This window comes from Necator americanus, chromosome V (genome assembly GCF_031761385.1).
Source record: "Necator americanus strain Aroian chromosome V, whole genome shotgun sequence".
Lineage (NCBI taxonomy): Eukaryota > Metazoa > Nematoda > Chromadorea > Rhabditida > Ancylostomatidae > Necator > Necator americanus.
The window spans coordinates 543,307-558,612 of record NC_087375.1 but is presented as its reverse complement, the minus strand read 5'-3'; the positions used below and the strand labels follow the sequence as shown (position 1 = coordinate 558,612).

At 38.2% G+C, this 15,306-nt stretch overlaps 1 protein-coding gene across 1 annotated transcript; it reads left to right on the top strand.

Moving 5' to 3' along the window:
* Positions 1-7: 7 nt before the first annotated feature.
* On the top strand, positions 8-15,207 carry RB195_012581 (uncharacterized protein; the record flags this gene model as incomplete). The annotated part of the gene is made up of 14 exons (XM_064202015.1): positions 8-65; positions 3,611-3,689; positions 8,989-9,100; positions 10,500-10,613; positions 11,161-11,296; positions 11,541-11,652; positions 12,230-12,332; positions 12,448-12,609; positions 12,670-12,845; positions 13,309-13,426; positions 13,519-13,667; positions 13,723-13,812; positions 14,826-14,927; positions 15,078-15,207. The coding sequence occupies 14 exons, from the start codon at positions 8-10 to the stop codon at positions 15,205-15,207; spliced, it is 1,641 nt and encodes a 546-aa protein (XP_064057896.1).
* Between the last annotated feature and the right edge of the window lie 99 nt (positions 15,208-15,306).

The following is a 15,306-nucleotide window of genomic DNA, read 5'->3' as shown; positions in this document are numbered from 1 at the left end:
TGTTAGTATGCCTTCCTTCTACAGACAGAGAGAGTCTCTGAGGTCCGGAAGGCCATCTCGGCAAGGTATGTCCATAGATTCTCTCGCATAGTATGGAGTTTTTGTCGGGTGGTGTGAAAACGGAGCTATGATTGCTGCTGAAAATAATTAATTCTCGTTTGTTGAATTGAGGTTATTACACTCACGAATAATTTTCGAATGCTACGGGAAGAATGCGGATGCAGAAACTTTAGGTCAGCGTGAAATTTGCAAGAATTGACAGCTTCAGGCTTAATTACATCATTCTTCAACTTACAAAAAGAAGATATAAGCAGGTAGTCGGTCTTTGATGAACGTGATGCATTTCTAGGTGCACGTCCGTGCCAGCTAAGGACAAATGAGTGAAAATGCCAGCATCAGAGGAAAAAAAACTTGGCTTGCAAAAAAAAATGTCCAGTGTATTCTTTAACGTTTCACGATTTCCCTTCGCAATCCTCGTACTTGCACGAAAATACGAAAGTAATTTTTTAAAAATTACGCTGGACAAATAAGAAGAATAGCAATTAAAAAAAAGTGCGCTGGACAAATAAGAATAACAATTTTATTTTCTAATTGTTCAAAAATGTCGAATTCTCATCAGGGCCCACCTCTCGCATCTCTCCGCTCAGAATTCGGTTTCATTTTCTAATTGGAATGCGAAGAAGGGCGTTCGTTTCAGTTTTCCACTTGAAAAATCCAGATCCTTCATTGTGTACGATATTGAGGTGCATGCCGAGCTCTAATTCCACTGAATAGCGTGGATAAATGTTTCAAACGACGCGCCAATTAATGTCAAGCAGTACGGCGCCGTCCAAACATCCTGCGCGCTTGCGCCCGCATCACCCGAGACGAACTCTTCCGACGAACCTCATTTTTTCATCCTTTGCTCTATCCTGATCTCCGTTTGATGAGCAATCGCGGATCGCGGCTAATCCGCGTATCCGCTTCCACATTGTTCGAAGTGTCGACGGACTCAGGCATCAAATAATCTCGCAAATTGCTACAAAGTATTACGTGGAGACGAGATTAATCCGTCAACAACCCGTCTCTCCGCCATCCTTATTTCTTAGGGGGTTTCTGAAGCTGAACTCAAGGAAGTTGATGTTAGCTGCATCGATGACGAGGTGCAGGTAGATGAAATGGCCCATTTCTGGGATTTTCGCGAATTTCTAGCCAAAATCGGAACATTTTCGAAACAGCAACGCTTAAAATTAAAATCAATATCAGTCAGGCTTTCGATATCAACTTTGAGAAAGAAGATCAGTTCATAATTCTAGCGATACATTCTCTTATCATGGATTTGCTTTTGACTGATTTTTTTTTCGCGAAGTAGGTGTTTCATGCTGTATCTGCGGAATCGTAAGAGGCGAAATTTGCCAATGATCCAGGTGATCCAAGTGCTTGATGTAAGTATGTTTACTTTGTATAAACCAAACTTTTTAATCTGAAATTTGAGAAATAAAAACAGCATGGTTTTTTCATTAGCTTGTATTCCTTTTTTCGTATGAGAGCACACCGGTCAACCTGAAAAAGAACCCCAGGAAAAGAATGACGGATTCGTGCCTTTTACTAATAAAATCGGTGCTTTGTAAATTTCATTTTCAATTTCAATTTCAGGTAGAATTATTCCAGATTAGTGCATTAAGAAAAAAGTCATTATTTCCAGTCGAGGTGTCCTCGGTAGGTCCCCGCATAGCTCTTGTATTCTCGCAGGAATAGTCGAGCCAAGCTAAGCTCCTGTCGCCCGGTGCTGTTCAAAAATCCCTCTCTGAAATGAATTCACACCCATTTGGTGCAGACAGCCCTCTCTGACTGTGGATCCACTTTAGAGTGCACTGGTCAAGCTATATCCATCTCTTGAAAAGAATCTTTTCTTATGCAGTTTTATTCATTTTTCTTGTACCTTTCTATACAAATTCTCAATTTTAAATTTTTTGACTGAAATATTATTATTTTGAATGATTTATCAGCATTCTGTGGAGAATTTGAGTATGTCCCGACCAAAGGAAAAAAAACGGAATCGCACAGCCTTTTCAGACGTCACATTTCTCGGATATCGCAATGGCGCACCAACACGAAATGTGTCATTTTTCCCAGACATTTTGCGTCCCACAAGCTTCATCTAACAAGTGTTATGCATGAAATTTTATTCCTACGCATTTCTTTCAAAAACTTTTCACGTTCAGCTAAAAATCGCATCATTTTTCGTTCATTTCTCGTTATATTGCTAATTTGCTAATATTTTCAAAATCTAGGATCTCACAGGTACTTCGCTTAGAACATCTAAGGCTCATATTTCTTCGCTAATTACCTAATTATTCAAAGTACTGTAACATTTCCCGCTAAAAATGAGATGCTCCCTCATAAAACACCGATTTTCCCTAGAATTCCACATGTAGTTCATATTTTCGTGATAGACATACGGATTAAAGTTTTTGATTAAAGTTGACATCAAAAGATTTGCAGATTTTCTGCAGGATGAGTAAAAATCCCTCTTTTCCATTAAATATTTATATTAACTCATCTCATAAATAATGCGGTATTTTGTACTTCGTTTTTTTTTTCTCAAAATTAAGGTAAGCAGGACTTTTTCAATTCAAAATATACTCTCTCTAATTTTCTGTAATCTCCCTACATCCTCATGATAGACTTGAACTTCTTTTAAAAATTTTTGAAATTTAGTTACTCTGACGAAAATACCTCTCCAATAAATGAAAAAGTTGCGTCGTTGATGGGAAATTTATTTTTCTTTAAATTTATTATTTTTAAAATTTTTTTCATGAAACCGTAGAACTCTTTAAGATTCAGCATCTCGGCCAAATAATTCTCTTCACAACCAGGCAAAGGCTCTGTTTTTCCTTTAAAAAAATGACTTCTATACACTAACTTTGACTTTTTCACTTTTTTCTCTGATATGATCAGTGAGTTTGCTAATTGTCTACCATGTCTGTATCTGTTCTCCAGTAAAAAAAATCAAAAGTGACTCAAAAATACTTTGTATTCTTCTTTATTGAATCGATAACGCCTTCAAATTACTTAATACATGACTAGTTTTTCATTCAGAACTGGTGTTCTGCCACACGGATTCAAATTTAAACATTCAATTTTTAACCAGAAAAATTTGGCTTCTCAACATTCTCTACATATCAATGTTGCATTCCTATCCTGAACCTATTTTATTTATTCATTCTTTTTCATTTTATAATAAAGTAGTAATGTATTTGCGCTGCTGAAAGAATTAATTTGTAAGCACCTAATGGATGACCTAATTGTACTCATGCTTACTGCTGAAAGTCGAAATGTAGTTTTTAAGCAGAAAAAAAGATATATCGGACAAATAAGAAATATAAACTGCACTGTAAGTCAAAAATATTATTGCGCTTGCCTTATTCGGTCAGATTTGCGACATAAACGAACTTCTTTTGTCTCCCTCTAAAGTTCGTGCAGGTAATGGAAAAATGGGGGAAATTACAAAGACCAGTGTGTACAAGAAGAGAACGCCACCCGGTTAGGACTCTAAGAGGTGAACTTAACTTGTTTTGCCTATGATCGTATAGTATGTACAATTGATTGCCGGATCGCCGAATTTCAGGACACGGTCGCGATTCTACAAGCTATCACCACGCTGCGGTGGTGGAAGTTGGAGCCATGGTGCTCCAGAATATGTTCAGGTTAATCTTTTTATTAGTTTCATTTTTTTCCAATTCCTTTGACCTTATCTCCACTTTTCCCTGCGAGGAGTTAAAATTGTTGTTGTTTTTTTGAACGCTGCCTTTTTGAAAAAATATCACGCTTTCAACTATTTCGAATATTTAAATTCTTGAATTTCTGAACACAGATACTAGAATACTTCGAGTGTCATCGAATATTCGATGAATCAGTGAATACTCAACTAGTTTTTGAACGATTATTTCATCCCTGTCTGCAGAAATTCTTCAATAAGAACCAGGGAAGACGGAACTCATTAACTTTTGTAGCATTAAGACAGGAATATTTCTTACAAGAGCTTTTCTTCAAACCTCAAATATTTACGACAATGTCAATTCGCTTGGCTTGTACAACTACGATTATTATTTTCTGCGGAGCTATTCACCTCTAGTTGAATATTGAATAAAAATAAGTGAATAGTCGAGTTTTATTCGAATAGAGCGAGGGTTTATTGGAAGGACCCAAAATAAGGACCTAAAATCAACAACATTTACGAGTTAGATTGCAAGAATTGTTACGATTTATTCAATTTTTTTTCAAAACTCTTCCAATGAAGATTAACAGGACCTTATTTCCCGTAACTGAGTGGTGAAGTGAGGGTACTGCTGGTGCGAGTTCAGCCCACCATCTCAGAGTCTGCCCATGAAATAATGCCTCCAAGTAATAATAACATAAAACTGCAAGCACAACTCTTGTTGTTCATCACGTGGTGGCCTTGCCATTCATTGTTTTTCACACTACGCTACTCAGGTAGGAGCTCGAAGCAAGGCGAACATACTACCTCCTCGCTGACAATCACTGTGGTGTTCTTCTGCAGCTACGTGGCTACGGATTTTCTAAGTTTATCCTCGGTTATTATCCCTTATCTGCAAGGGTCATTGATCAGTCAACCGATGCTGAAGCTGGCCTCCCTTCCGCTCTTCGACGTGCCACAAACTCTTCTCCTAGGATATGCCACTTAGAACAATCCAAAGGTTCATCTTAAAATTGTTTCTCTGACATTCATTAAATCCATGGAGTTTCCTCTTCCGTTCTTACAATATCCACGGAATTTCATCCTCTACTTGCTTTAATTTTATCGCGAATGAAACCAGGAATATTTTCGACTTCGGGTTCTCTCCGCCAGCAGGTGGGATTCGGGACCTAATCCTCGACAATAGCATCAGAAACCGCTTCTGCCGATGGAAGAATCATTGGCCTCAGCTCATCCAAGGAGGCAACTTGGTGTATATAGAATAGGCGAAAGGAAGGGATCGTGTGTTGTAAACTGAATTCTATTGAAATTATAAACCAACTCTTTGGACCCATCCAAGTAATGGAATCTACTTTACGATCTTTCGTTTCGGCAGCTCTTTAAATGTAAAGAGTTGTTTCGTTGGTTATTTCGGTGCTTCTGATGCTTTTGAGTCATATTATACGTGCGTAGATTAGTAGATGGTGTTTCTCGTTTTCGTCGCGATATTCGAATTAGCTCCCGAACCCTATGTAGGCGGAAGGATCCAACGCCGAAAATTTCTTCGAATCCAGCTTTTAGGATGTCAAAGAATGCTTTGCCAACGTTGTTTCCACAGTAATCGTGGGCTCAGTACAGCAAAATGCACCGTGAAATGCACAGAAGATCCTTTGAATGATTATCAAAGTCCTGGAATCTACCATTATTTTCCTTTTTGTTGCAATTGTTTTCCTTGAAATCAGCTTCCATTGCAGGTCATGGCGTTGCTTTAACTTCTGTAGAAACCAAATCGCTTGCAACCAATTTTTTTTTGAGAGAGAGAGATAACTCATATCATCCGTCACTCATATACAGATCCTATCGTATTTAGATCCTCCAAAAGAGTCTCCTATATATTTATCAATTTTTCGATCGTAGTCAGTAAATATTTATTAGTAAGCATGCTCTTGCACAAAACTTATTTCCACTGAGTTCCATCAGCACGTGAATTGATTGAAAATAGCAATTAATTGTTTTCTTGCTACAAAACAACATTGATAGACGATATGCCCTCAATGAGAACAAATAATAGACAGTACGTCGAAGCAAATGGATGCGCCCAACATAAATATGAAGTTCGAGTAAGTTCGAGTGGAGTTCAATCCATGGTCCCGTCAAAAATCCACGATTTCAGTGCAGGGAACTCGGTTGTGCAAAACGTTCCTACGGTGGGACCCTCTCTCCAATTTCAGCTCTCCTGCTGGATGCCAGACTCCGCGCTATAATGGGGTGCTCCCGTCACTAGCTCGGTCTTGCATAACCAGCTACAGTTGGCGTAAAACGCGCTGTGACGTGTCCTCCGTGAGCGCGTGCACCAGGTCCCATCTACAGTATGCGAGAAATCCTTCGAACCTTCTCCCTTTATTTTTTTTAACGTTTTTCACTATTATTTCGCGAAATAGTAGAAGAATAGGCTCATGAAGTCCTAACGAAGTCCTTTTCCATTAATTTTCTCATTTATGTTGTTACTAGGACGCCTCGGAGATCCAATGGATTTGTTTTCTATCCATTTCTTATGCAGTTGTGCGAATTTCCACCTTTTGCAGTCTAATACCAAGAGAAACCTTCTTCATTAGTTCTGAAGTTCCTTCTGGTTCGCGGGATCTTCTCAAAAACATCAGTTTACTGGGCTTGGATTTGTGGGTTTTTGTGTGACTACGCATTGTTTGCCTTCTTCTAGGATGGATTTTAAGATTTTACTACGATTTTGACTACAACCAATGCTAATCATGCACAACTACACTATATTAGAATGTTAGAAAAAAATGTGTTTCTACAATCTAGGATCTTTGAGGCATCCTAATAGCGAAACAATCGATAAAACTAATGGAGAAGAACTTTCTTAAAACTAGGTAAACAAGTTCTTAAGTTCCTACATATTCGGGATGGAGCTCAGTGCACGCCTTCACCGAGAATGTGTCGCGTTGTTCCGTCTGCTTTGCGCCGACTATATGTATTAAAAAATAATAACTCGACTGTATTTTATGACGCCTATGGTTGGAAGCGCAATGTCTGAAATGTAGCCAGTAACGAAATCCTGGAAACTCTGAAATCTTCACTAACTTGTATTGTGTGCAAAGAGGTACTCGTCTAAATATACTGCTGTCATTTTTGTTCTGAGATCACAATTTCCCTAAAATTGAAAGGGTTGGGAGAATAGGAAAATTTTGAGGGAAAAGGAAAAGAAAAATGTTTTGTCGCGTGAACATTGATGGGAGAATATTTTGAACTGAAGCTTCCTTTATGGCTGTCTCGTGGAAACTGTTATGGTTGTGATCGAAATGGGACCTTACCCATATATGCATTGCAGCCACCGAGGGCCATACCTCGATCGCAACCGTCAGCTTCTCCATTCTAACGCTTCGCTTGAGTTCTGGCACATCCGCTTACGCAATTACAACGGGTCTCGGCTTTGACCTCACTGATTAATTAATTAAGTGCTTATGTGAGAAGAATCTTTATTAATTCACAAGTCCTTCGAATAGCTGAGACCTTTTCCCAACCACAATTAGCAGGAAAGAAATAGAATGATTTAAACATAATTCACGTAGTGTTCACAGGGAAAATACTGCTGCCCTTAAGGTACATCGTCCCCCTACTTGCTCCCTCATTCCTGATCCAGCGATATTTAAAAGAAAATGGAATCAGACTCGCGATTTGCTCAGTTACAGTTATGTTTCTATAATAAACGGGGCTCAGAATGGAATAAAAGAGATCAAAATTCTTCACGGAAATGGAATTATTTGGGCGCACCTAATTAGGATGCAAAAGACATAAATTTCCTTGATTTTTACTTTATTTGTTGTTAGAACTCATCTGTAATTGGGCTAGGATCACTGCACTGCACTATGATCCAATTGGAAATACGGGATATTTATATTAATATTTAAATATAAATATAATATAATATTTAAATATGGTATGTATTTTCGTTCGTTATTAAGCTGATTTTAATTCCTTTACTCCATCTATTTCTAGCTTAAACGCCGTGAGAAAATATAGAGAAAAAGAATTTAGAAATTTTACCACCGCATTTCTGTAGTTCCTTAAATTGCAAAATTTCTACACCATTTTTACGGAAAAGAGATTAGTAGCCTGCTATAGTCCTACAAATTATCTGTTCTACTTACGGTGAAGCTCGTCCAGTTTCCTATGCATTCACGTACGGTTTCAAATAAATAGTGCAAATAAATTTCATGACACATCCGTTACTGTTGTCACTTACTCGTTTCAAATTTTTTTCCCACTTATTTACAATTCATGAACGTTTTCCGTTTCATGCATTACAACGTTTGAATTTCGTTGTACCCAAACAATCCAACGTCGTTAAAAAGACGGATGTTACCAGAACACTCATAACTTCTATGAAGCTGAGAATTTCTCGCTCTAGATTGTGTCCGTGCTTTATCTGTTTGAGTAAACCGATCAATAATGACACGATAACACTATCTATTTTAAAGGCTACCGGAAAATTCCGTTGTTGGGTTCCCTCCGGAATTAAGTAGGATAAGGAGCATAGTTTACATATGTCGCAGTGAAAAGTTGAACATCCTGTATAAACCGGTGAATAAGGAGCATTAACAACACCAGAGCCCTCATTTCAATGAACGAGACAACTTTTTACACTCTTTGTGGGGATGAGATAGAATTTTCTGAAGTCTGAACTTCAAATTTGAAGTGATTACTCGACAAATCAATCCTTAACACTTATATGGTAAGATCCGCTTGAAGTGCTTTCAGTTCAGCACTCGTAGACAGTTTCATCATCGGATTAACTGAGACCTCTAGTTCACTGATTTTGTATTGGGAAGTTTGTCGTTTTCGTTGTCTCTCATGGCGTCATGTTTATAATAAAAATAATGATAAATAAGTTTTTTCATTAATAATAAAGTAGTAAATAAAAAGTGATAAATAAATTTCAATAATAACAAGTAATAAATAAATAAATAATTTCTGCAGATAAACCTTTAAAATCTTCAAAAGGCACTCATTGTTTTTCCTCGTGTGTAATTAGTATTTAATACTTAATTTGCTTACTTACCCAGTTCTAGACAAAAAAATATTTCAATGTACTTCACTTCAACAGAAAAAAAATACGAGAAAGTGGATAATTATCGAAGAGGCGTTTCCTTATAGAACGAAGCGTTCTTAGTTAATATGTGCTAATTTTGAAATCAATGAGGATATCGGTGCATTAAGTGTCCCTGGAATAATATTATGAGTTAATTCCCTACGATGATTCGATCTGCACCTCTACGAATACTTTTCAGTGCGCTTTCGTTCCTTCACTACAGAAAGGACGATGATTTTGTAGACAGATTGTCCTACTTTTATACGTCCTCATTCCTGATTATGATGGCCGTTCTCGTTAGCTTTAAGCAGGTATGTCATCGTTTTTCCGCGGAGCACACAGGAAGTCGATTATGATTTTTTTCTACTTTTTTCTTATTTCCTTCCGTAAGTTTGATGTCTAATTTTTCCGTACAGTCAGGTCTGCTAGCAAAAACTAGTGGCGTTGCTAATTACATCCTGAATATCTAATTCGAATAAACTTAACAACCCTCGAAGACGTTAGTTCAGGAGCAAACAATCATTGGAACGTGCTAATTTATTCATTGTTTGTTCGAATGAAAAGGATTTCTTTAGGAAAAGCAGAAGAACATGGAAAAATTAATCCATGTGAAAGCTATTTCAGGAAATAAAAACATGCAGACTCATTTACACCGTTCTAGCTTATAATTGCTTTTTTTGTACACTATAGTACGCCAACGCATAATTGTGTACATATCATTTTCAGGATGAAATGACATTTTATACCAGCCAAAGGACTGGATAATACACTCTTTAGAGAATATTTTTGACTAATTGATTAGGGTTGTGGATAAACATACGTCACCTTGAAATCAAAAATAGAACGTTTTGACCAATTTCCAGTATTTTGCCCTGGGGAGGGTGGAGGGGTAGTAATGAGCTTCTGTGGATTAAGATTTTTGTTGTTTTAAACTTGTTTTTAGTTGAACACTACGGTAGAAAGGGAAATAATTCCGGCACATTGATTTTCTAGTTATTTTTCTGATTGAGCAGAAAAATCTATGTTATCTACCTGTATAATTTCCATTTTTCCAATTTCTTACTAGGTACGTTTTTTTCGGGGCCGAATAGGATTAACTGAGTGGACGTGAGGCAGATGCCGGCGTAACGCATCCTCTTTCCATGCTTGACATGCGCTCTTCGTTTCCGCGTTTCAAACGCGCACCAAGCTCTGATGGTTGAACAAATTTGGCACCAACTATAAATGTAAGAAACGTCACATGAAACGGGTAGATCAGTGACGTGGCGAAATTTCATGATATCAAAGAAAACGTGGTTCTTCGTGTCTAGCAATGGATTTTTTGTTAATGACAAGCCAGGTTGGTAAGTATCATTTCAGATTCGTTCTGAAACTCTTTGTTCGAGGTCTCCTTACTTCACTTTTGAGGCCATGTTACAAAGAAATATAGCGCATTACAGAAGTATCTTTTTTTTTCAAATGAATGTTTCCCATTGAACTAAAGTTTCGCTCCTGATACGAAACAAACCATCATTGATTGGGAAGAAAAGATCCTCGTTCGAAAGAGAATTACTACCAAAACCGGCTTTTTTATTTTATGCACGCTAAGAGAATTTAACTGGATATTAAATCAATCAATAACAACATGATATAAATCAATAATATGAGTTTATATGCGGAGTAAAAACCGTCTCTAGTCTCCTCTCCTAGCGAAAACATACTTCTTTGCAGTTCGGCGGTCGTCCGCTAGAATGCTGGGTTCCGGCACAGTTTACTGCTAGCTGGGAAGCCTATACAGAAATGTACTGCTGGGCACAAAATACTTACTGGGTGCCCATCGAACAGGTGCGTTTAAATTTTCTTCAGATAGTTTTTTGTATGACATGATTGGGTAGAGATCTGTAAAAAATGCTATTTTTTTACAAATAATTTTCAATGTGCATGCAGTAAAGTATATGGCAAATATTATAAGCTAACTTTCAAACTTATAAGAAGTTTTTTAACGTCTAAAGTAAGCACTACACCTAAGGAAGAAGTGAGCTATGTAGAAATAAGCCGGAGAATATTTAGAAGTGAATAATTTCTTACGTGGTGGTACATGATAAACTAATGTAGCCTTTTTTAAAACCAATTTTTAAATTATAACAAATCTATTTTGTAACTTTCAAGTCATTTTCTTTCAATAGCTCAAAAAAAAGGAGCGATCTCATCAGCGTTCACAAAGAAACAGTCACCTAAGAGAAATTTTAAATCTACGACCCTACTGAAGTATAAATTTATGACCTTACAGATGTCACCTATATTACGTCCATCCAAATCTGCAAAAAAAAACATTTTTACATTTTCAACTTTTCGAATTTTTTCTGTGTTGTCTAATACTGATACGTTTCAGGACATTCCTGTTGATATAGCTGAGCGCGAGTACCGCCAAATTTCCTACTACCAATGGGTTCCGTTCTTTCTTCTCATTCAAGCCTTTCTCTACTATATTCCGTGCCTTATGTGGAGACTTATGAGTGACAAATCTGGTAAGTTTCGACGAGAGACGTCCAAAACTCGTCTAGTCTTCGTTTGCCGTCTGAGGGCGTTGATTTGGGTGCAGTGTTTTCGTGAAGAGAAGGGAATAGTAGTGCTTTGAATTAGTAGCGCGTAACTCCCACCACCCTCAATGATTCTAAACGATGTTTACCGGAGATCGCCGCTGTTCAATCCTCTCAAACTCAGGAATAGTTAGGGGACTGATGTGCTACGAAAATTCTGCGTATTGTTCAGGTATTCGACTTAACGATATCGTCCAGATGGCTACTGAGAAAGAGAACATCGAACCCGATTATCGGATTCGTACTATTGAATCTTTGTCAAGGCATATAGAGTCTGCATTGAGGTATGAGCAACTTTTAAGAATTTGAAGTTACGTTTTACATGCTCCCATCGCTCCTTTTTGACTCTTCTGGCATAACGTGATCAAAAGGATTTCATTTTTGGTGGAATATGGCGTAGATGGTTGCCTTCGAGCATTGCTCTCAGCAGGTTTATGTGGGGAAAGATTTGTATGAATTCTGGAAAAAGCAGCAGGTACTATTTTGAAGAAAAGTGGTGGATAAAAGACAATTTCACCTGACGGTACCCAAGTTTAAGCTGAAATATCCCTGCCCCAACGCGAAATGGAGCCAGGGGTCCCACCACTCATTTTTTTCTACTACATGGGTCAATTAAGCCCATCAATTCCGTCCACTCCTTCCTAACTGCCGTAAAAAAACGAAGGTGCGGCGCGTGCACAAGGCTGGCGCGCTCCAATGGAACTCGTTGTAGAAAATAGCGCGCCGGAACGCTCGAAGCCGTATCTTCCGGGCCGTTTTTTCACGGCAATTAGGAAGAAATGGACGGAATCACCCCCTCTCCTTAATCTACGATCCCGTATGAGATTTGAGTTTCTATGTTTTAACTCCTATTTATTTCAGGTATCAACACACTGCCACATCTCGAACGCAGTACACATTACATAGAGTATTTAAATGCTTCAATATGCGCTATTATGAAAGCTATGTGACCGGCATGTATCTGGTAAGGTCTTCCTTTTCAAAAGATCTTAAATAGCCTGAAATCTCTTATGTATTTTCTGTCTAACGCAAAAAATCCACTCACTATAGTTTTTCATTCAATGCAGCGCATTTTTCAGGCCACAAAAATTATGTATGTGGGAAACATCCTCACCAATCTTGTGCTCGTTAATAAATTCCTAGAAACTGACGACTATTCTATTTATGGCCTAGGGGTACTACGAGACCTACTCTTTGGCAGAACATGGATGGAAAGCGGGAATTTTCCGCGAGTCACTCTGGTAAAAAAAAAGAGAGAGGGCGATGCTACTTCTACTCAAGGAGTTGTATTTCCATTTCAGTGTGACTTCGAGGTTCGAGTGCTGGGAAACAATCAGCGACATTCCGTACAGTGTGTTCTGGTAATCAACATCTTCAACGAAAAGATTTTTATTTTAATTTGGTTGTGGTTTACATTACTGTTCGTCGCCTCCACACTCGATATGCTCTATTGGTTCAGCATTTCAATGTTTCACAGGTTTGTAGTTTTATATTGTGGTAAATTTTTACACAAAACAAAAAAATGCTTTGACCACACCTATATACGGAAAATTCTCCTACTAACTCCTAATATTCAATTATTCGGATATACGAGTATTTTGAAAACAGAAAACTCGGTTTCTCGAGGATTCAAACAGTTTGAAAGTTTTTTGGAGTGATTTTTGAGAGGTCATTCTTCTATGTTTTTGTGTGCTTATGTGACTGGTCTGTAAAATTGGTCTAAATTTCGGAATTAAATTTTAAAACTAAACGTTTTCATCTAGTGCTGCTATTACTTTGATGGATAGAATTTCCTAAACTCTGCAAGAAAAGTGATCTTAAAAAGCATTAGAATTTCTTCTTCAAAAAAAAACCACATAAAAACGTCCCACTCGATTTGACATGGTTCTCAAATTTTATGGAAAAATTGTTAATAACTGTTGAAAGTTCGACTATCTCAGAGATCGTTTCCGTTTCGTGCTACGACATTTGGAACTCACATCCGATCCCGACAAACCAGAGTTGTTTCGGAAGGAAAAACGAAAACAAGTGGAACATTTCCTTCGAACTTATCTCAAAGTAAGTCTGGAAGTGCATCACGAGCGCAGACATTACAAGATCACTTTAAAACAGTCGCAATTCCCCAAATATGTACGTATTTTTCCATACAGGTCGATGGTGTGCTTGTCTTACGGATGATAGCCTTACACGCTGGTGTAATGTTCTGCACGGAGATCACGGACGCCTTATGGAAACGTTACCTCTCTCAGCATCCTGAGAACTTGATAGATGAGGACTCTAGCCTAATCACTTTTGCGAGGTTTGTTGGAATTCACAAAAAATATAACAAATCATCAACTTCAACCAAACTACAGAGCTCAATCCATTCGACGGAAAAGGCACGACAGTGGAAGTGGCCCCGAAGGGCAAAATCATCAACGGCTTGGTCGGATACTGTCGCACAGGTGCATCAGGTTTACTTTAAATGACTTTTCCTTCTTTAAGTACTTTGAAAAGTTACCATGAATCTAGTGACGTTGTCGGTACGTCTGCACTGGAATACCTGATGTGTTGTTAGGTGCCTCACAGGAAAATTCGGTCGTTAAGGACGTTTTTCAGTAGAATTAGGAGGAATCGAGCATGACCGAGCTCGTAACCTGCACCTACCTTTTCATGGGAAGATCCCAATGTAGTCAATTTTGTTGTATGCTGCCCTTAGAAATGCGTTCAACCACACATCACTAAGTTGTTCGTTGTTGACTTCTCCCAGTAGTGGGTAGGATACAGAGAGTAAGTTGCAAGTATCTAAGCAAAAAAGTAAAATACCTCTCATAAAACCGAGAAGATCATTGTTTTCATCCTAGATACGAATCAGAAATTAAAAAATTAAGAGCTCCAGAATGAGCAGGTACGTCGAGATGTGAAGCAAATTCCTACTAGTTTTGAAAGTGAATGCTTAAATATGATACGTTCAGTTCATTTAGGTACGGTATTGGAAAGTTTTCTTTTTTTCCATATAAAAAAACAAGGAGACACGTCGAAATTGTCGTCTTTATGGATGCACCTTTTACAAAACCATCAAACAAAATTAAATCAATAGCCACTTGCAGTGAACACATTCACCAAGAACGTAGTTACTACTGAACTGTGCTCAGTAGACAACGAATTAATTTCTTAGAGCTTCGAACAAATACTTTAAAAACCCTATAGTTTGGATCTAATATGTCTGAGTTAGTAACCTCAGGATTCTTCTTTATATTCTAATTTTTGAATGCATTGGATTCTGTTGAAGATCGGAGCAGTAATTGAAAATTCTTTTCAAAAATGTCAAGTGCAAGAAAAAAGATTTCGTTTGAGAAACTAATTCCAGTATTTATCTCTGTGTTTAAGAGGTGGTGTTCTTCAAAGACTTAGAAAGTCTCGTTCCCACCCTCTAGTGTCTTCATAACTTTGCGCAGAGAACTAACATTCGTTTTAGAAGCACCGGTGGTAGCTTTCGTCTCAACCGTACAGGATCGACGAATCGCTCGCTCAACGAGGGTAAAACGACTCCTCAATCTCCTAAAGCAACTTCATCAACGTAAGTTGGTGCATTTTACTGCTGCCTGGTGAGCCTGATAAAGCATCGTTTCTTCCTCGAACCGTTTCCACTACCAGATTTAGATTTCGTTGTGTGTCCACAAGTGAGTGAGCGCTCGCTCTCATTCACATCAACTGAGCTGTATTTCAGCTTTTCTAAGGTCAAACCTCGCCGTGCCGTCGTCACTATAACCAGTCCAAGTACAGAGGTAACCGAACCGAACGGAGGCGACACTATCCAGGAGATCAGCAAGCGGGAAGGCGTGCCGCTTGCTGTCTGAAACCACTACGCCTACGCAGCTGCCTCATATGAAGATCTTTATTAGGCGAATTGTGCAATTCTCGACCACTCATCGCTACGGGTTTTCTGATGTTTTTTT